This window comes from Vulpes lagopus, chromosome 23 (assembly GCF_018345385.1).
Source record: "Vulpes lagopus strain Blue_001 chromosome 23, ASM1834538v1, whole genome shotgun sequence".
NCBI classification, from domain to species: Eukaryota; Metazoa; Chordata; class Mammalia; order Carnivora; family Canidae; genus Vulpes; species Vulpes lagopus.
The window spans coordinates 15,775,000-15,797,925 of record NC_054846.1 but is presented as its reverse complement, the minus strand read 5'-3'; the positions used below and the strand labels follow the sequence as shown (position 1 = coordinate 15,797,925).

Below are 22,926 nucleotides of genomic sequence, written 5' to 3'. Positions count from 1 at the left end.
TGGGACTCCAGGATCACGCCCTAGGCTGAAGGCGGCACTAAACCGCTGAGTCACCGGGGCTGCCCAAACTTATGGTTATATTAAAAAGATTTTTAGAAAGTAATGTGAAAATTAAAGATAATCAAATTTATTGTTATATGTAAGATAGCTGTATTTCAGATGATTCCTGAAAAATTACCTTAGACAAATCTCTGAAGTTGCTTGGCAAGGTAAGATCCAGTTCTTCTGATTCATAATTAGTGATGACCCAGGGAAACACTGGATACTGATTTAAGTCGTTGTAACTCCGTCCTGAGAGAGAGAAAACAAAAAGTTCTCTATTTAGAATAATAAAATGAAATGATAAACAGACTCAGGAATATCATTTACTAAAAATAATAAGAACTTAACTTCGTGAGTGCCAAACATTGTTCTCAGTGCTATACATATGTTATTTGATTCAAACCTATAATAAACCTATAAAATTACCATCCCCATTTTATGGATAAAAATGGAGACACAAAAAGTTGAAAACTTGCCCCAGGCTATGTAACTAGGAATGTTCAAATCATATTCAAATCCAGATACTCTGGCCTCAAGTTTATGTTTTCATAAAATATACCTGGCTTTTTTTGTATTTGAAAGCCTGAAGCAAACAAAATATTCTTTGTTAATAATTTTAAAAAATTTTAATTCTAACAAAGCTTTTCCAAACAACAATCCTTTCTCTGCCATTAACCAACCAATCAACCAAATAATCAATCAAACCTAAGTGAATTAACTTCTCTGGACATTTATTAGTCATCTATAAAATGAGGGAGTTGTACTAAATAACTCTAAAATTTCTGTGATAGCTTTCAAATTCTATGGTCCTCTGAATATAATGCAAAGCCTCACTGATGCTGGCTTTCCCCCACTCCTAAATGCTGCCATGTACTCTTCCACACTTTTTAAACTAATGACATTCAGTGACGCATTTAGGTCTATTAAAAATATGAATAAAACAAAGGATGAGACAGCCCTCATATTTTTACACACACACACACACATGCACGCACACACACACACACACACACACACACCAGTCTTCTGGATATCACTACTTTAGGGAGGCAGCATAGTGGATGAAATCACTGTTTCCAAAGTCAAAACACTAGCATTTCAATCCCAGCTCTACTATTTACTAGTCTATAATCTATTTTTAGTTAGATTTATTTTTTTTTAAGATTTATTTATTCATGAGAGAGCGTGAGGCAGAGACATAGACAGAGAGAGAAGCAGGCTCCTTGCAGAGAGCCCGACGTGGGACTCGATCCCCAGACCTGGGATCACACCCTGAGCCAAAGGCAGATGCTCAACCACTGAGCCACTCAGGTGTCCCTATTTTTAGTTAGATTTAATGTGAACAGACTTTTATGGCTAAAAAATAAGGGGGACAAGTATATTAATATTGTTTGAATTCCTTTATTTTATATTGGGCATTTATCATCTTTTTCTCAAACATATATTGGTGTCATATCAGTACACAGCTGAATATTATAGTTGTTCTTCAAATGGATCTTTGGTATCTGAGCCTTCCTTATGATTTGATGTTTTTAATTTTATTTCACTCTATCCATCTTGAGGACTATTAAAGTAACATAGTGCTTCCTTGATTGACCTGGAAATAGTCTTAACAAAATATGAGTAACAAGGACAATATTTAATTCAGAGGCCATTATGTCACTACATATTTCTCTCAATTTTAATTTCTCCCAGAAAAAAGTAACCGAACTTAGCAGCAAAAACCACTATATCTTGATTCCCTCCACCCATTTCTTTCCTTCTGACTGGGATGTTAGTAAACATGTTAGTAAAATTGTCATTTTGCCCCTTCTACTTAAATGACCAAATTTATCATAGGTACAAAAGAAGACAAATTTATCATAGGTACAGCTCCTTGTAATTAGACCTTCGTTAAGTTAAACTCTATATCTAGTTATTGAAGGTCTACTGACTGTCGTTTGGGAAATATGTCATGGTATCATGAGATCCTATGTGTATCACAGATAATAGTGTAAAAGAAATCTTAAATAATGTGAGACACAACCCCTTCTAGTGTATATATCTGCCTCCAAGTTAACTATGCAAAATAAGTTACTGTTTCTCTTCTTTAAAAAGAATATTTGGAGGATATACTTAAAAGACACGTTAAGTACAAAAAAAGCTATTTGAGAGTAGACTTTTTCATAAATATTGCTCCCTAATTATTACTGTGCATTCAAACTGTGTGTTAATTATCACATACTATGTCCATTAAACGTGTTTAATGTTTTTGTTTCTCATTACTGCTTGAAAGTCCTTTCAGTCACTACTTACATAATCTCTTCTTAGTTCAACATAATTGTTCAAACTTTCTCTTTCCATTCCCTCAACTGGCTGTGAGTTGAATACTTCCTTAACTGGTAAAATTTAGACCTTTTGATGTGATCCCTTAACTTCTAGTTTTCCTAACAGTCCCTTCTCTTTCTCTCTTCTTTAATGGTGCCTTTATACCTTGTGAGCTGTAATTCCTTCACCTGAGCTCTTGAGCCTGTCTCACTCTTAATTTGCATTGTTACTTTTCCTCTCTGTCCCTCCTTCACGGTTTCTCACCTCTGCCTTCACCCATTCTGTCTTTACTATTACACAAGAAAACTATAATAAACATCTAATGTTCACATTTCATCTCCAACCATTCAGTTCTTACAATTAATCTTTTTTGTTTGCTTTTAAAATGAACCCCTAGAAAGTAACCACCAAGTTTCCAAATGCCCAAGCTAAAGGCACAGCCCATATTCATTCTAAATTATCCTGTACTTCTCTATAACATCTTTCCTCTTGCCTATCAAGACATTTGCTGCACCCCAGTTTTTCTCCTTCTAAGTCTAAAACCTCTGGGAACACTCCTTCTCTTCTCTCCTTTACTGACTCCTTTTTTCTTCTTGTCCTGCATAAGAACATTCACCAGATTTGTCTCACTGCTCTCTGTATTATCCGGTTTGGTCATCTCAATTCATTCTTGGTGATTTCTTATCTATGCAGATGAAATCCAATGTCCTATCTCCAAATTCCAAATACATTTTTTGACCTATACTTCTAAAAATTCTTTTTGATATCTTAACTTGGATGTCCATCTACATGGTAAAATTGTCTTTTCCTAGGCCATTTTTTTGGACTTCCTTTCTGTTAATAGCACCACCATTTTCCTAATGATTCAGGCCAGAAGCCTGGAAGCCTTTTCTGACACTTCTTTACTCATTTAGCTGCTACATTCAGTCAGTCTGATGTCAAATGGTTTGTACCTTATAAATCTTACATCATTTAATCTTTAAATTCCCACTGTCACCTCTCTAATGTAAGCTCTCATTATTTTTATATATATAATTACTTCCTAACTGTGCTGTCTGCCTGTCTCTCTCCACTCCAGTTTATCCTTCATTCTGCCTCCAAGTTAACTTTCCATAGAATTCTAATAATACTTGCTCAAATACTTGTAGAAGTTTCCCTATGATTTGGCTGCTAACTCTTCAAACTGACAGAAAATCTTCCACAATGTGTCTCCGTACTACCTCAATATACCTTTAGTTGTCTTTCTCAATATACCTTTATGAGTTTATACTCTGTGTGTGCACATGCATATACACACAGGTGTAAACTATACTATTAATTATTCTCTCACTATATCTCACATTTTCCCATCTTTGTATGTTTCTGTATGCCTTCAGTTTTACAAGGCATGACTTTTTACCTCTCAACCACCAGCTCTACTAAAGTAATAGCTGTCCTTATATGGACATGAAATCCTTCCTAGTTTTTTCCTTATTCCCATCAACTGGATAAATATAATTTCCCTTTCTCTCTGTTCTTTTAATCCCCATAGTACTTTGTATTTCTTTTATTGAATCTATGCTCCTTACTCTAGGATTACGTAAATGCTTATATTCGTACTTAAAATAATTTCTCTGAGAGCAAGCAACATGCCTTATTCTCTCTCTGTACCTCCTTTGTGCCTCAAATATAAACTGTCAGTTTGTTGAACAGAATCTCAAATGTCACACAAATACATTGCCTGTTTCTTTATTCTAGTTATCACAAATGAAAAGTAATGACACATTTCTATTCTTTACTCTCCTTTTCAAAGAGAACAACTTCAATGGGTGATGTTCAATAATACTTCATGATTACATACCTTATATAGAGACATTTACTCTTTAGATTTTCACATATGACTCATAATATAAATATTCCTCTACTTGATATTTTACCCAGTTTTTTTCCTATGTTGGATTTTTGTTTCATCTTATAATACACTTCTGATTAAGTTAATAAAAGTTAATAACAGGTTCCAAAGATTTTATATGGTTTTTTCATTTCTACTATCCCACAATGAATAGTTGTAAATTTTCATTTTATATTTTTAGAAAAAAAGTATGCTCATTTTTAATTTCCTCAATTAGTCAGCTGTTCATATGTAAAAGTGAAAACTATCAAAATTACTCTTGCTAAGGTACTCATGTAGTAATAATGAAAATAAAAGTAAGCTATCTATACAGTACTCAAAATAATCTAATATCACATTTAATAATTTATCATTGAAATAAGTCAACATGTAAGATCATATTACCTGCTATCGTGTTGAGAAACATCAAATACTCAAAATTTGAAATCTCTCTGTGCTGCCATCGCTGGGTCATATTAGAAGCTTTAAAAAGTTGACGTGGACTAGCCAATGAAATACGTCTACAAAATACAGAATTTGGTGTAGAATCAATTTAATTACAACATAACAATAAATAACAAGTATCTGTGTCTATTCTGGATATTTGACATCCAAAATGCTATCTGTATATTCTGAAAAGTTCTATTCATGCTACACTAATGACTACATATAACGTTTCAATGAACAATTAATGGTTAAATGATTTGAATTAGCCACAGATCCATGATACATGTTCTATTCATTAAAGTAAGCTGTCATTACAACGCCACCATAAAATCTAGGTTCCACAAATGCTGATTAATAATAGTAAGATTAATAACTTACTGACTTACTGATATAAAAAGAATTATAGTAACTGAGAAAGACATACAAAATTATATTCACATCTTTATCAATTTTAATAGGTCTCTTAAAGACAACACATTTGTACATTTTAAATTTAAATATTATGTCTATATACTCTTTATAACAGGGGAAAGAATGTGTCTATTTATGTGTCTATTCATGAGGGTGGAACATAGGTAAGAGAAACTATTATTTTTTTATACAGCTTAATAATAGGAGACCAAGTTTTTTTTTGTGTTTTCTTAATGCAACATAAATAACAAAAGATGTATCTAATACCAAGTAACAGTGGAAAACAAGTGGTAGGATTAATTATTACATTCAGAGCCTAGAATCTCAGAGAAGTATGCTGTCACAGTTCTTCCTACCACCAGGGACAAAGTAACTATATTTTTTAAGTTCTATTTTCAAAGGTTTAATTTACATACTTTAAAATTTACCCATGTAAGTATACTATTCTATGATTTATTAATAAATTTCTAGAGTTGTGTGATTATCACCACTATGCACTTCAGAACATTTCATCACCACAAAAACTTGCCTTGTAGCTATTTACAGTTAATCCCCATTCCTATCCTCCATTCCAGGCAACTATCAATCTGCTTTCTGTCTCTATAAACTTGCCTCTTCTGGACATCTCAGATAAATGGAACCATACATCATGGAGTCTTCTGCATCAGGCTTCTTCATGAACCATAATGTTTTTGAGATTCATCAATGTGGCAGCATGTTATTAGTAATTCATTTTTTTAATTTCTGAATAGTATTCCAGTGTATGAATATAGAATATATCACATTTTTAAAGATTTTATTTATTTGAGAAAGAGAGAGACCATGCACACGTGAGAGAGAGGCACAAGTAGGGTGAAGGGCAGAGGGAGAAGCAGACCCCCCACTGAGCAGGGAGCCCAAAGTATGGCGCAATCCCAGGACTCCAGGATTATAATCAGTGTTGAGCTCCATGCTCAGCAGGGAGTCTGCTTGGGACTCTCCCCCCACCTCTGTCTCCCTCATATGTTCTTGCTCTCTCTCTCTAAAAACAATTAAATAGATCTAAAAAAATAAAATAAAATCTGTTCACCAGTTGATGGATATTTAAATTCTTTCTGGTTTTTGATTATTATTATTATTATTCTAGCTTATATTACTATAAATATTCACGAACATGTCTTTGTATGAACATATGCTTTCATTTCTTTTGGGTAGAACCCTAAGGATGGAATTACTGGGTTGTAGGTTGTGTTTACCTTTAATTTCTTGAGAAACTGCCAAATTGGTTTCCATTCCAATAAGCAATATATCAGGTTCCAATTTCCCACATCTCTGCCAATACTTGCTATATTATATGTATTTCTTACTATAATCATCCTAGCGAGTGTAAAATGGTCTCTTATTATAGTTTTAATGTATATTGCTGAGCAACTTTTCATGCTTATTACCCATTTATTTGTGTATCTTCTTTGGTAAAATATTCAAATCTTTTCTTCCTTCATTAATTGAGGTTTTTGTCTTAGTATTGAGTTGCAAGAGTCTTGCATATATTCTGAATACAAGATCTTTATCAGATACATATGTACAAATATTTATTTCAGTCTAGGACTTCTCTTTTCATATACTTAGTGGTATATTTTGATCTCCGATAAAGCCCAAGAGTTTTAAATTTTTATTAAATCCAATTTCTCAATTTTTTCTTTTATGGATTATGCTTTTGGTGTCACATCTCAGAACTTTTTACTCCAGGGTCATGAAGCTTTTCTCCCACACTTTGAATTTTTTTTTTTTTTTAATTTTAGCTCTTCAATATAGGTCTATGACACACTTTGAGCTAATTTTTTATGAATACTGTGTGGTAAGAACTGAAGTTCATTTTCTTGCATGTGACTACTGAAACGTCTCAGCATTATTTGTTAAAAAGGATTACCTTTTCCTCATTGAATTGTGTTAGCATATTTGTTGTAAACAACTGACCATAAATTTAAGGTTTATTTCTGTAGTCTCGATTTTGTTCCATTGATTTATATGCCTATCCTTTTAAATACCAGACCATCTTGATTACTGAGGCTTTATAGTTAGCTCTGAAATCAGGTGGTGGGAGTCTTCTAGCTTCTTTTTCAACACCGTTTTGGCAATTCTTGATCTATTGAACTTCAGCTTCTCAGTATCTCCAAAAAAGTCTGCTAGATTTTGATAGGGATTGTATTGAATTTACAGTTCTGGGGAGAAGTGACATCTTAATCATACTGAATCTTCTGATCCATGAATATGGAATGTCTCCATTTAATTTAATTTAATTTAATTTAATTTAATTTAATTTAATTTAATTTCGGGCAGCCCAGGTGGCTCAGTGGCTTAGCGCTGCCTTCAGTCCAGGGTGTGATCCTGGAGACCCAGGATCGAGTCCCATGTCAGGCTACCTGCATGGAGCCTGCTTCTCCCTCTGCCTGTGTGTCTGCCTCTCTCTCTCTGTGTCTCTCATGAATAAATAAATAAAATCTTTAAAAAAACAAAAATTTTATCAGCCATATATAATAGTTTTCATTATACACATCTTACACTTCTTTTGTCACCTAGGAATGAAGACTTTTTTTTTCCCTTTCCAATCTGAATGCCTTTAATTTCTCCCTCCTCTTCCTTTCTTTCTGCACAGGCTGAAATCTCCAATACACTGTTGATAGAAATGGTGAGAATGGAGGACATTCTAGCCTTGCTTATTTTAGGGGAAATATTCAGTCTTTCAACATTGTTTCCCAATTACTATATCTTTGTTTTGAACTCTTCCTATTCAACATTTTAGTCCAGACATCACTCAGGGGTTTTAATTTCAATACATCTCAAAATAAACTTCACATTTTCTGTCCATCCACCACATCTTCACAACCCTGACCCCAACTCTGGGGGGATAGATACACAACTTATCCCTTCTTCAGTGTTCCCAATCTCAGTAAATGTTATTCAGCAGCTTAAATTAAAATTTGGCAAGACATATTGGACACCTCCCTCTGTTACCATTCTTCATTATATAACTAATCTCCACGTCATACAAATTTTATGTCCTCAAAATTTCTAAACAAGGATGTCTCTCTGTAACTGAATTCTCAGCACCACATATCACCTGGATTTCCACAATAAATTCGTCTCTGAATGAACTGACACCCTCTTCCCAAGATCACTAAGTTCCAATGATATTTGCCTTCCAACATTCCTTACGATACTGGAACCTCACCTTATTTCAGTACCTTTGCATATGCTATTTCTGTTTTCAAAGGTAAGCTGATTCTGTTCTTTCAAATCAAAACTTAGAAGTCAATATAGGGCGTCATTTCTGACCACGTAATCCAAAGCATCTCATCTAATACTGTTAGTTTGCCTAGAAATGGTATTACTTCTTCATTAAATATTTGACACAATTTGCCAATGAAACCATTTGAACTAGGAATTTTCTCTGTCAGAAGACCTTTAACTACAAATTCAATTTCCTCTGTATAGGTATTAAGGTTACCGCTTGGATGGAAATCTGTCCATTTATTCTAATTTGTCTAAGTAGCACAAATTTGTTCATAATTTAACCTTATTTTCCTTTTAATATCTGTAGGCTCTGTTGTGATGTCCCCTCTTTCATTTTTGATATTGGCAATCTGTGTCTTCTTTTCCTTCATAAGTCTTGTATATATACTTACTACGTTTATTAATCTTCTCAGAGAAACAACTTCATTGCATTGATTTTTCTGTATTGTTTTTCCTTACATTTTTATTAATGCTCTGCTCTTAGGTTTATTATTTTCTTCTTTCAACCTACTTTGGATTACATTTGCTCCTCTTTTTCCAGTTTTTTTTCATATAGAAGTTTAGTTGACTCAAAACAATACTTTAAATAATCATCATTTAATATGAAACATTAAATAGAAGTTCAAAATAAGAAAATTTTAAAAAGTAAGAAAAAATATTAATACAGATTATTTTCCAAAAATTTCCCAAATAAAACCATACCTGGTCTGAGGCAACCCAAAACTAGTTCCAATACCGACACGAGGTAGATAGTTAACTACTTTCTTTACTGTGGCAGGGTCTGGGAAGTTGAACATTACAGCAACTATGCAAAACAATTTTTAAAAGTTAGAACACAACATAATTTCCTTCTTAGAAAACTGACTTCTTTGTCTAAAAAAATATTTATTTTTAATTCAGGTATACAATTCCTGCCATATTATTTTTATTATAGTGCATACCAAGTTTTAGAATTAATATGCCAGAGGTGATACTCATTTTACAAATACCTTAGCCATGGACAGTATCTTATCTAAATGCTGTAAGAAGTTCTAAAAACTGTTGTTGCATTAATGTGACATGAAGCTGAGATTATCTAGCTATAACTCTGAATTTACAAAATTGAATTTCAGCTAAACATGTATCTGTTTCTATAAATAAATATTTAAAGTTTTCACTTTATGTAGTTAACAATCTAACACCAAAAGACTATAGATATAAGTACTAAATTGTCATTCATATTTATTTCCAATGATGAACAGTTTAAAAATTATTCTTTTTACAATTTTTATGTGTATAATTTATATGTTCACATAATCCAGAACAATGTGTGACCTAAAGGAAAACTTTTCCTCTGTAGTTAATAATCAAATTTAAGTGTTTTCTAATCATCTCTATTTCAAAAATAATACATTTTGAGGATATCAAGAAACACACATCAATATACATAAACATATTCAGTACATGTTAATTTATTAGTCATTTATAAATTTTTACCCTTCTTAAGAAATATAAAAATAAGAAAGTCAAAATCACGAGAGAGAACTTATAAGATGTCAATGTGGACAGTCTTAAAATATTAATTAATTTCAGTATCATAACCTTTAAGAAAATGATTTTCTTCTCTACCCAGCTTAAAAAAATTCTTCAGTCCAAAAAAGGTTATCAATTTGGTACTGACATTACCAACATGTCTCAGGTAAATAAGTACATGATCATTCACTAACCAACCAAAACATATTTGGAACTGTCATATACATATCCAACATACCTCCTTAATAAGCCATTCCTATATATCCATCTTTACACTGAATACAGGGGAAAAACAACAACAAAACTATCATAAGTTCATGGCAGATAACTAAGGCCATGAAGGAAAGGCAAAGGAAGAACACACAAAGAAAAGCAAGGAAGCGTAAGAAATTTTATTTTATTATTTATTTATTTATTTATTTTTTGCGTAAGAAATTTTAAAGGAGGAAAATGGATGAGGATGAGCAAGTAATAAATATTGTAAACACTGTAACAAAACCCCTTTGGGATAGCAATAACACAGGCTGAACCAAAGTGTGAAGCATTCATTTGATTATTTGCCTGGAAGAATAATGTGTGCATTATGAGAAAGAGTTTTGTGTAGGGGAGGAATCCAAATAGGACACATGATTCCGTAAAGGGAAAATAATGTGTGTATGGAATATATGTTATTATGTGTAGATTTTCCTAAGTGACAATTTGTAGATTATAGAAAGAGACAATAAAACTTCAATCTACTTATGTATAAGGAGTATGTAGCATAAGTCATTAGGTTTTCTATATTCTCCACTCATGCTCACCAAAGCTTTTACTGCAGGTTCACCTTGTCTCTCTTTCTTGTCTTAATGAATTTCACTAAGTTCCATTTTAAACCCACAAATTGAATTTTAGTTCTTTCAAGAATGATGTAATACAAAGTAACCAGGACACTTGAGTACCATTTTGTGATGGTCCCTTTATAAATGGCAATAGATTAGACAAATGATTGAATAAATGTATGAATCATTTGATTACCCTCTCCCCTCTCTAAATGCATCCACCTTCCAGAAGGAGTTTAAGCATCAGAGCAATACTAAGAACATCAAAACTCCACAACTGATTAAATGGTTAGTTATTCACCATATCTCAAAAACCTTGCACTAATCTGTGATATGGCTAGAAAACTAAAATTACTACACATAATTCTAAGAAGGACCAAGTGGGGAAAAAAACCATGAAGATGCATGTGGTTCAAAAAATGAGGTCAGGGATCCCTGGGTGGCACAGCGGTTTGGCGCCTGCCTTTGGCCCAGGGCACGATACTGGAGACCCGGGATCGAATCCCACGTCGGGCTCCCAGTGCATGGAGCCTGCTTCTCCCTCTGCCTGTGTCTCTGCCTCTCTCTCTCTCTCTCTCTCTCTCTCTCTCTCTCTCCTCTCTCTCTGTGACTATCATAAATAAATAAAAATTAAAAAAAAAATGAGGTCAGTATGGCAGAGAGTAGACTACAAATTACTACCTAAATGGAAACAACATGATATGTTTGAAAATAAAATCTGAAAGAGGTGGAGGTTAGCTTTATAACAACATACTTTGGAGATATATTACCTCTGTTTGCCATAAAGATCTCCAGGGCTGTATTTTGCAAAAGATAACGACGAGAAAAGATTGACCGTATCTCTGTGAACAGCCATTTTCCATGCAGCCCTTCTGTATATGCCAGGATCTAGTTAGGAAAAAAATAGGCCCAAGTAAGTAACAACAGTTGAATTTTTTTGTGTTTTTCCCCCTGAATAAAACAGAAAAGACCCTATTAAGAGAATAATTTCTAAAAATTGAAAAAAGTTATTGAAATAATTTGGAGGGAGACTAAGAAAATAGATTCCAATTTATGGAAAGGAAGTTCAATGAAAAAGCAGAGTGAAATGATAAAACATCTGTTTATAAACATATTTTGGGCTTTTAAAAGCAGTGATGTAATCTATTGCTTTTCAGAAAACAAAAATTGCACTGTTTAGTGATTAAGTTTTGAATCATATTACGGAAAGTAAAGTTTTAGATAAAAAGAAGACCATAAAAGAATGTCCTACATGTTTACAGATAAGACTACATATACAATTCAGTTTCATATAGAATGATTTCTTTTATGATTTTGTTTATTTGAGAGACACTGAGACATAGGGAGCACAAATGGCAAGGAGAGGGAGAAGCAGAGAAGCAGGCTCCCTGCTAAGCATGCTAGCTCCAAGACCTGGGATCATGACCTGAACCAAAGGCAGAGGCTTAATCCACTGAACCACCCAAGCACCCCCCATATAATACAATTTTAATGTACTCAGAAACATTTTTATGTTATATGAAGTTTTCCTTTCTTTTTTTTTAAGTATACCTGAAACACAAGGTTACATTAGTTTTAGGTGTATAACTTAGCAAATTGACAAGTTTATACATGATGCTATGTTCACCATATGTGTAGCTACCATTTATCTTATTATATTGCTATTATATTATTGACTGTATTCCTCATATCTTTATTCCCGTGACTTATTCATTCTATAATTGGAAGCCTGTATCTCCCACTCCTCTTCACCCATTTTGCCCAGTCCCCTACTTCCCTCTGGTAACCATCAGTTTGTTCTCTGTAATTTACATGACTCTTTTTATTTGTTTACTTACTCATTTGTTTGTTTTCTGTTTTCTTTTTTCAGATTCCACTGCAGAAGTACCTTTTACATACTTTAAAGTATATATTTAAAGTAAATCCTAAGAGTTCTCATTACAAGGGGAAATTTTCCCCCTTTTATCTTTTTTTAAAAAAAATCAGATTTATATGAGAAGATGGATTAATGTATTGAGGTAATCATTTCACAATATATGTAAATGAAACCATCATACTCTATGCCTTAAGCTTAAACAGTGATGTATGTCATTATTTTTTAATAAAATGAGAAAATAATATATATTCAAGTTCATAACTTTAAATTTTAATCAGACTTTTAAGGTCACTGTTAAGGCAACAGTCACTCATTCAGAAAGCACAAAGACTGACTGTATAAGAGGTTAAGTATCATTTTGTCAGCTAGGCTAAACACAAACCTGCAAATGAACTCAACGTAATCTCTCTATGGAGTAGGAGGTTGTCAGAGTAACTTGTTACAATTCTTGTCATCCCATGTGACAGACGCAATAGCTTAGAATGCTTTGCTAACTCAAAGTAATCCTGTCTTTAGTCCTAAGCCATTTTGTTGCTTTGTTATTCAAGTTTTGTTTTTTAAAAAGTTCATTTCAAAGCTTAATTATAAAGGTGTCAAAAGGAAAACCAGATGTGGAATTTCTTACGCTAGCACTTCACCTAATGTTAATTTAATAAAGAAAAAGAGATGTCTTTACTATCAAAACCTAATGAAAATCTAAGTAAACAATTAAGATCTATCTCTCAAAAGTACCACCATTAAAAAATACAAATAGAACGACATGTGATTATGATATTGCATGTAGGAACAAAGATGGGATAAGCAAGGAGAGGAAAAACTAATAATAAGATTTCATCCTATGAAAATTTATTTTATATTCATTTCCATTTTCTAAGATCTTAAATGCAAACAAATCCATATTCCTCAATGTAAAGTGCAGTTTCTTTGGGGAAAAAAGCAACCTTGTTTAATTCACTAAATATGCATTTAGATTTTTCTACAAATTCTATTTTTGGCATCAAAGGATCTAAAAACAAAAGAACTATCCAAGTCTCAGTGTTTTTTGAAAAACAAAACAAAAATTCTAAGAACCAAATAAACCTTCTGTTTTAAAACTGGTGATATAGAAATCTTTCATTCAGCAAATACCTGCATAAATAAGAACAGGAGAAATGAACAGGAAAAGAGAGGACAAAACTACAGGTCTAATTCTCAAGATTTTTTGAAAGCTGAGGTTGCATGCACCTCCTTCTCTCACTATGACCAGTAGGTCCAAGCCTACAGAGTCAAAAGTGGCCTTCTACTTGGTTTCTCTCCTAATCTCACCTGTAGAGTCTACTATGACCAGAGGAGCCAAAGGGAGAAAAAAAAACTGTACTAGAATTTTTAAATATAAACCAGATCACATCACTTATTCATTTAATAACCATCCAGTGGCATCCCACTACATGCATAATAAACACTGAAGCTCTTTATAATTGTTTATAAAGTCTTAGATCTGGGACTCACTGATAAGCCCAACTCATTCTTCTTTGAGGCCATAAAGGCCTTACTTTCTTGTCTGACTCGAATGTTCTTCCAAATCCTCACATGATTGGCTCACTCTCACATCATATTTTTGCTCTAATATCACTTCCTCAGAGAGGCCACCAGATCTAAACCCCTAGGACTACCTCTTTCCACCCCAAACTCATCAGATTTCCTTCACAACACTTATGATTACCTGAAATTATAGTATCTCCTTGCTTGTCTATTGTCTCTATTTAGCACTAGAATGCTAGAATCTAAGTTCTATTAGAACAAAGACTTTTGGTATACTTGATTTCCATTTTCTAGAACACTGTCTGACACAAAGTAGATGTTTTTGAATGATTACATGAATCAATAAATGGCAACTTAAGCTCCACACATGGCCTGAATTAATTTTGTTTGGACCATATGATATTTTAACAAAGTATGCAGGTTTCTGGTTTCTCAGGAAAAACTATAGCATCTGTCACATCTAGATCTAACTGCCACATGGTAACAACTGACATACACTCACCATTTTGGCACAGTCTCCACTCATTCATTCATTTAGTATTATCTGTCCAGTTTCTGTTGGCATTTAAATTTGCCACCTTGGACTTATCAAGTAGAAGAGAATCCAATATACATTCAGTAATACTCATACTCGGGCAGCCCGGGTGGCTCAGGAGTTTAGCACCGCCTTCAGTCCAGGGCCTGATCCTGCAGACCGGGGATCGAGTCCCACATCGGGCTCACTGCGTGGAGCCTGCTTCTCCCTCTGCCTGTGTCTCTGTCTCTCTCTCTCTCTGTCTCTCATGAATAAATAAATAAAATCTTTTAAAAAAAAAGTAATACTTATACTCCAATCTACCATTCAATCATTAGTAAGCAAAATGAGAGCTAGGTAGATAAAACAGGTGATACAAAGTCCCTTGGGAAGTTAGTGACAGAGTCTAGCCTATTTGCAGATTCTCTAACCCAAAAGTACAGAGGTTATAATATATACACCACACTGTCACATTTCTAAAAAGGGGCTTAAATATTTGTTAAACTACAACTCAACTTACCAGAATTTTAATCAACTACATTTGTCTTCCTGTACTTGGTTATAGGTGTAAGAAGGAAATCAAAGGAAACAAATAACAAAGGCTCCTCTAAGGTCTGTGATACACTAAAAATATCACACACTAATCTCAAAATTCTACCTTTATATAAAGCTATATTATATAAAGCTACATAATAAGACCTGTTGCTCATAAAGGTGACTTCAATCATTTTAAGATCATGGCCATGCAACTAAACATTGTTATATTTAAAGATACTTCAATTATTAATAAAAAGAAGTATACTAAAATATTATAAGATTTTTAATGCACTAAAAGCTTTCCAATTAATTAAAAATTCAACTTATATCCCATTCCTTTAGTGTAGTTATTAAAACATCTACTTAAATGGTAGGTTTCTTTAAAATGTTTTATTACCAAAGCATACTCACAACTGCAGAAAATAGCATAAGTCCCATGTACCCATTACTCAACCATCTAAAATCCTAACATTTTGCCATATTTTTGCATATATTTAAAAAAATTAACAAAGCATTTTAGTGTTGAAATTCCCATGTATAATTCTTCCTAATCCCATTTTCCTCCTTTATCAGAGCCACTATTCTTGTTTTAATGTTTATCATTCTTATGTCAGTTCTTGTACTATTAGTATATATACATCCATAAATAATACCCAATGTTGTTCTGTATGTTTTCAAATCTGATATAAATCAGGTATCATACTCAATGTATGAAACTAGCTTGCTTTCAAAATTAAATATAATCAGGTCTAGGGTGTTAAAACTCAGAGAAACAGGAGGAGAGACAGACAAAATTATTTAAAATTGCCATAAGTATCAAAAATTAAAATCACATACAAAAAACTAGCCTGATTTAGAATTAACAAATGAAATTCTATACTTACGGTCAAGATAGCTGGGTTTAAAATGGAAACAAAAAATCTTTTAACTAACAGAATAAGTAGTTGAAATTGATATAATAACATTTCTTTAAGGTATTCATTAGGAAAAGGTGTCAGTACTGAAATGCAGCTGAGGCCTAGCTAAACAAGAGGTTTATTTCCTATTGGAATAGTATATTCCTGGTCCGAGGCTTCACTTCAAAGTCTCTAGAGTTCAATTAAAACTGGATTAGGTAGAAGCAGACCCTTCTTGGGGACTTTCTGTTCACTGAAACTCTACATACACTGACAGCACCCTAGACAGAGGTCTAGCCCTCCAATGAATCAGTTACTATGGAAACCGTATCATTACCATTGCTCTGCAGTTATGACCCCAAGTCTAGAATAGCTTGAAAGCTTAAGCCCACGGCACTCTTTGAATGTTTACCACCTTGTTTTAATATGGGTAATATTATTAATAGTAAAAGTAAATTCAAATTTTTATAATTTGTTCGACAAAGATGGTTATTAGTTAAATGTTGAGGTAAGAGTTAGGAAAGAAAGAAATCAGTATTTAATTTTAAATACACACATACACACCAAGTGTATATAACATTTCTTTACATTAAAAACACCAAACATATCTTCTTTAAAATTTTTATCTGAAAATTGTGCCTTCTGAAAGGGATATATAATCTTTCCAAAATAATACACACAATGCTTTCTTCTATCTTTCGAATAATATACTGTGAATACATATAAAAACTTCTTCACCCTGTTGCATTTATTGGCTTGAAAGCACATGATTTTTTTCACTTTCATTTTAATAATTCATTTTGAAAAGCATATGGACTTATCCAAATAAAACTTTCTTTTGTTTTCTCATCTTCTGAGAGAACAGAAAGAGAAATATGTTTATGGCCCAAGTACATAATGCTTTTATTGAGTATCAGGCTTTAAAATTTTTTTAAATAGCCTCTAAAAGGAGGGTCGTATCTGCTTCATTTAAGTAATGAAAAAAGGTTTTGTTTTCAAAAACCATACAAACTACCTTCACTAATGTGTTTTTTAAAAATTTTTAAGGGAAAAGTATTAGAAAGTGATAAAATATTTTACCTCAAAAAAAAGAAATAGGTGTTTGCATATAAAAATCAGCAAAAGGCTTTTTAAAATACTATTCTTTCTTCATGTTAAAGACTAATGTTGTATACAATGGTCCCACATATTTGTCAATTTTTAGAAAGGTTTTGCTCTTTGAGACAATTCCCGATTGATTTCTGAAGAATTTATAATAAAAGTAAAATTGGATAATATATAGTACCAAGAGTATTTACAATTCTGTAACAAAACTAATTATAAAATATATAGGATATATTTAACATCAAGAAAAATGCTCCAAACTTAATACACAAAATATAAGCTAATCATGCCATCAACTAAGCAATGATACCAGTAGAAGGAAAGTAGAGAAAACATTCATATCCCATTGTCATGAAAAATGATTATAAATTAGTCACAAAGATTATATCTTAATATGAGAAAATAGTAAATATTTGAAATACATTTAAAATGAAAACACATGGAAAATAATTCTAATAGCAACTTATCACTAGATATATATACAAGCATGTTTTATTTATAATACCTGCAATGTTAACAAACTAGTTGAAAGTAATTATGATCAAGTATTTTAAAGTTATACCACTATTACTAACTTAGTGTTTGCATTTTGCTGCATATAATTTTCTCTAAAATTTGATAGCAAAGCGTAGGACTTATGAGTTTATTCAGGAACTCAGAATTTATTCTAATAATACTGAATTCTGGTTGGCTTATGGATTTATTACTTCATCACCTACCATGTAACTTTTATGTTTTCAAATATATACTCTTAAAGTAAAACTTAGAGATCTTTTTTTGAATTTAAAAATGACATATAGTTGACTCTGGTGCAAACTTTATGACAGTAATTTTGTTTTAAAATATTATCCATGAGTAGGTAGAATGTCTCCAAACGTTGAAAAGAACAGAATGATAACAAAAATGTGAAAGTCATGAATATGAAATAAAATTATCTTTTAAATTAATTATGAATTATTTAATTTTTTCCTTCTATATATTAAATTTCCTCCTTCTGCTTACTAGGTACTATAATGTAGTACAGTATTCTCCTTAGCATTTTCATGGGTGACAAATTCAATTAAACATATTCATTACTCTAATGTCCTACTTGGCAGTGTAGTCAGTATGAAAAATTTAAAATATATAAATAAAATGCTATGTGACCTCTGTATTGATTGGGCTAAAATGGTTTTAGCCTGGGTGTGGATGATGGGGCAGCTGGGAGGGGCAAGAGGGGAGCACACAAACACATACACTCTTATGTTTTCTCTTCCAATTACTGAGGGAGATGATAAAACCACAGCAAATGATGTATCAGCTCATTTTATCTTATCGCTTTGGGGCTAGGTGACAATGAAGTTCATATTTCACTTGCTCCCATTGAAGATTGTGAAAATTACTTGCCCTCATGACCTGAAATTTCACTAGAAGACAGAAATTTCTCTTCTGCAAAGTAATGCAATTTTTCAGATGTCAACCTTTAGCCCAGCTTTAAAAATTAATTTCATTTATATTAACCAATGATATTGATATTTTCACAGCACGCCCTTTGATACATGAAGCACTGACTGGCAAATTGATGTTGCTTTAGATGGGTAAAACTATTTTATTTTAAGCTGCTATGGCAGACAGATTTATAGCAAACTGAAATTCCCATTTCATAATTTAATATTTGTGCTAGAGTGATGCACTTTTAAGCCCCTGGCCTGTAAATAATTCAGACTCTTTAGTTGGTTCTGTTTTATTTTCAATATAATTCAGCTTAAAAAATAATTTGCATTCTAAATTATGTATCATAAAAGCCATCTTTTATTGAACATTTAATATGCATCTTAATGAATCATAATAAAATGTGTTAATGTAGAAATAGAACAGAAGAAGGTATTTATACATCATCCAACTAATTTTTAATTTAGTTTTAATTTAAATACATCTGCAAAAATAAATAATAAAAAAATAAATACACCTGCATCTGATTATTCTTGAAAGAATCCAAAATATATCGCAAAAGAATATTAAGGAACATGAATGTACCTTATTTTATTTTTCACAGCAGCATGTGAAGTAAAGAGCTAGGTATTACATTTTCAGGAAAGGAGTAGAATAAACTTAGATCACTACTTGGGGATTAAAAATAGAGCTATTTGGGTTTAGAGGTATCTTTTAAATACAAACATAATAAAAACAAAGCCACAGTGTCAATTTTAGCATGAAGAGGGTGTGAAAGTATTCCATCTGATTTTAGTATTAGATAGAGAAGTTACCTTGCACTATATGCAAAAAAGAAAAACTTTAATACTTTGGAGTAGTAAAAGTGTTATTAAAAGATAGCCTGGAATCTTAGCAAGTTTATTACCATTATTTCATAGAGTTTTGCCTAATTCAAATAACCTCTTGAGAAGACAATCATTACAATATCTATTTTATTAATAAAGTAAGCTAAGCATAAGTATGCATAAATTTATGCTTAATCTCTAATCTCATAATTAGAAAAAGGCTAAGAACAACATTTCCCTAATTTAGCTATTTTCTCTCTAAAATGATTCTTAACACCTTCTCTGGCCAACCTTCTATCTTCAAAATCCCTCTGCCCCTCCCCCTGCTCATGCTTTCTCTTTTTAAAAACTCTTTAGTTTTTCCTGACATCAATGATATGGGGAAGAAAGAAATATAAATTATACTTTATGATTTTTCCATTTTGATTGGGAAAATTCCTAGTAACATCTCAAAAACTTGTGAGAAGAACATGCTATTGTCACTAAATTCAAGCTATATAGTATTTTTTCTTATTATTCCACAAATGGACCTTAAAAGTCAGGAGCTTTCTGTGCCTAAGCAAAAAGTTAAATTTCAATCAGGACTAATAAAAAAAAAACACCTAATTTTAAATATACTGGAATGTTATATAATAAATACTTTTAAAACAATCAAAAGACACAAACTGTAATTCTTCTCAATGCCAATTCTTATTTTATAAACTCAAACTCAATCTCAAATTCATATCAAAAGATACTATATATATATATATATATATATATATATATATATATATATATATATATATCAATTAAATCTTCATGTTAGAAGTAGTATCAGCCTGTAGCTAGACTATTTATCTTTTTGTAGCAGGTACAACGTGATTTAGTGGTTAAAAGTTTCTCTGGTGAGTAAATCATTTCAACTAATTAAAGGGAAAACCTTTGCTTACCTTCAAGAAATTTGCTTTTGTTCTTCAAACAGAAAAGAAGAGAGATAAAATTCAAAATGGAAAAGAAAAAGTTACAAAGAATTTCATGTTAATAGTCTTAAACTCCCTAGGATACTATTTTCCTAATTAGAGGGAAATACTTTTCTATTTTATTTTACATAAATATAAACACCTTTCTATAGGCATACATACATATATAGACTTTCTTCCTCCTATTAATCACTCAGTTTGTTTAGCTAGAGTCACTTATAAATTAGTACAGGCTTCTATTTATTCCATAATAGAGCATAAAACTGAATATCATGCTATTTAGCTTCATTTATAGTCTTCCAAAAAGCAATTTTCTTAAAGAAACCTAGTGCATTTCAAAGAATTTAACAAATACAATTTAAATGAGATTTGGTTAACCTGATTCCACTGTATAACTCCATGACATTGCATAACCTCCCCAGACTGGAGTTGTTACTTGATAGGAGTTCTTTGAGGCTAGGCCATTGGTCTTAGTCACCCTTCTATTCTATGCATAACACCTATCACAGTGCCAGGAACACAGAAGACATTCACTATTGGATAGAGGGCCAACCCCACCTCGCAAACTATATACAAGATTCTAGGATACATGACCACAAACACAGCAGAAAGTAAAAAGGGGTAGAAATATGAAATGTAAAACTACAACACAGCATTTTTTAAAAATCAAATTCAAGGGTCAGGGTACTTTAACTTCCAACCAAGATAAAGTAATAGAGACTGGATTTACCCTTATACACAAATAATATTTAAAACAGATGTATGGAAAAAATTATTTTCAAGACTGTAAACATCAAGAATGAAAGACAATGATCCTTGAGAGACAAAAAAAAAAAAAAAAAAAAAAAAGTGGTGACACAAACTATTGCCCTAGCTCACTGTCTTGAGAAATTTTTAGGCTCCAGAGCAACAGAAGTAACGTAGTTGGAACACTAAAGTCTCTTGAGGTAAAGAAAACAGGCTGGAGAACAGTGAGATTGAGACAGCTAAATTCACAGAGCACAGCAGCAGAATGGAAAGTGATAGAAAGTAACAGAGCTCCCAGATGATCTGTAGCCTTTAGCTGAATACTCATCAACCCATGTATTTAAAAAAACAACCTGAGGCTAGTAAAAAAATCATTCTTCCAATTTACAAGGAACAATACCCAGAGCTCAAATACCAAAGCAAAGCAAAAAAAAAAAAAAAAAAAAAAAAAAAAAGTCTCATAATTCATGGAGCACTGTGTAAAGTACTAAGAATGGTTATGCCTCTCCAGTGGGAAATAATAAGCCCTAAACTAAATGTTGCTCTGGTCCTACCTACAAACTTTTTTTGTTTTAAGATTTTAATTAATTAATTAATTAATTAATTTGCAAGAGAAAGCTCACAAGTGGGGGGAGAGGCAGGGCAAGGAGAAGGAATCTCCAGCAGACTGTGCTGAGCACATCTCTAGAACCTGAGATCAAGAACTGAGCCAAAACCAAGATCTGGATGTGTAACCCACTGAGCCACCCAGATGCCCCCTACCTAACAAACTTAAAAAGCAAGATCCAAATGCATCAATTTATTTCTAAGTCATTCAGCTGGATCACCAAACAATGCATTAAAATATATATAGACTAGAACACAACAGGGTAAAATTTACCACAGCTGGTATTTAATTCAAAATTACCAGACTTAAAAAAAAAAATCTGGAAACTATGACCAATAATGAAGAGAAATTAATTAACTAGAACTGACCCAGAAATGAACAGATGACAGAAGTTGAGAAAAGGACACCAAATCAGATAAAACAGATTTCAGAGAAAAAATTATTAACTATAGATAGAGAGGATCACTTCATAATGCTAACAGATCGTTTCACTGAGGGCCATAGCCATCCCGACTGTTTAGGAACTGAGTAACAGTGCACTGAAACACATGAAGCAAAAATGAGAAGAGCATAAACCCACAATGTTAACAGATTTCAACATTCCTTCTCAATAACTGATAAACAGATGGAAAACCAATAAGGATAAAGAAGACTTGAAAAAGATGATTGACTGTGACCTAATTGACATTTATAGAACATTCCATCCAACAACAGTGGAATATAAATTTACAAAAATAGAGCATATTTTTGGTCAAGAAACCAAGCTACAACAAATTTAGGGGATTCGTATCATATAAAGTATATTCTCTGACTACAATGGAATTAAATTAGAAATCAATAACAGATATCTAAAAAATTCCCCAGACTTGAGAACTAAAGATTATATTTCTGAATAATTCATTGGTCTAAGAGGTAACAAAAAAGAAATTAAAAATCATTTTGAATTGAATACAAATGAAGACACAACACGCAAATATTTGTGGACTGCAACTAAAGCAGTGCTTAGAGGGAAATTTCTAGCACAAAACACATTTATTAATGGTAAAACAAAAGGCAAAACAGAACAAAAAATAACAGGTCCCATGTGAGTGATTCAGCTTCCATCTTAGAAAACCAGAAAAATAGCAAATTAAATGCAAAGTAAGCAAAAGATGCAAAAATCAAAGTGAAAAATCAATGAAACAGTAAACAGAAAAGAATCCAATGCAACTAAAACTTTGTTCT

General features: G+C 32.3%; 1 protein-coding gene across 1 annotated transcript in view; it reads right to left on the bottom strand.

The window, feature by feature from the left end:
- Positions 1 to 22,926, bottom strand: part of LRBA (LPS responsive beige-like anchor protein) — a 730,439-nt gene that overhangs the window by 178,113 nt on the left and 529,400 nt on the right. The window contains 4 exon segments of the mRNA XM_041738215.1: positions 179 to 291; positions 4,625 to 4,740; positions 9,053 to 9,155; positions 11,451 to 11,568. Of these exon segments, the coding sequence (XP_041594149.1) occupies positions 179 to 291; positions 4,625 to 4,740; positions 9,053 to 9,155; positions 11,451 to 11,568 (450 nt within the window).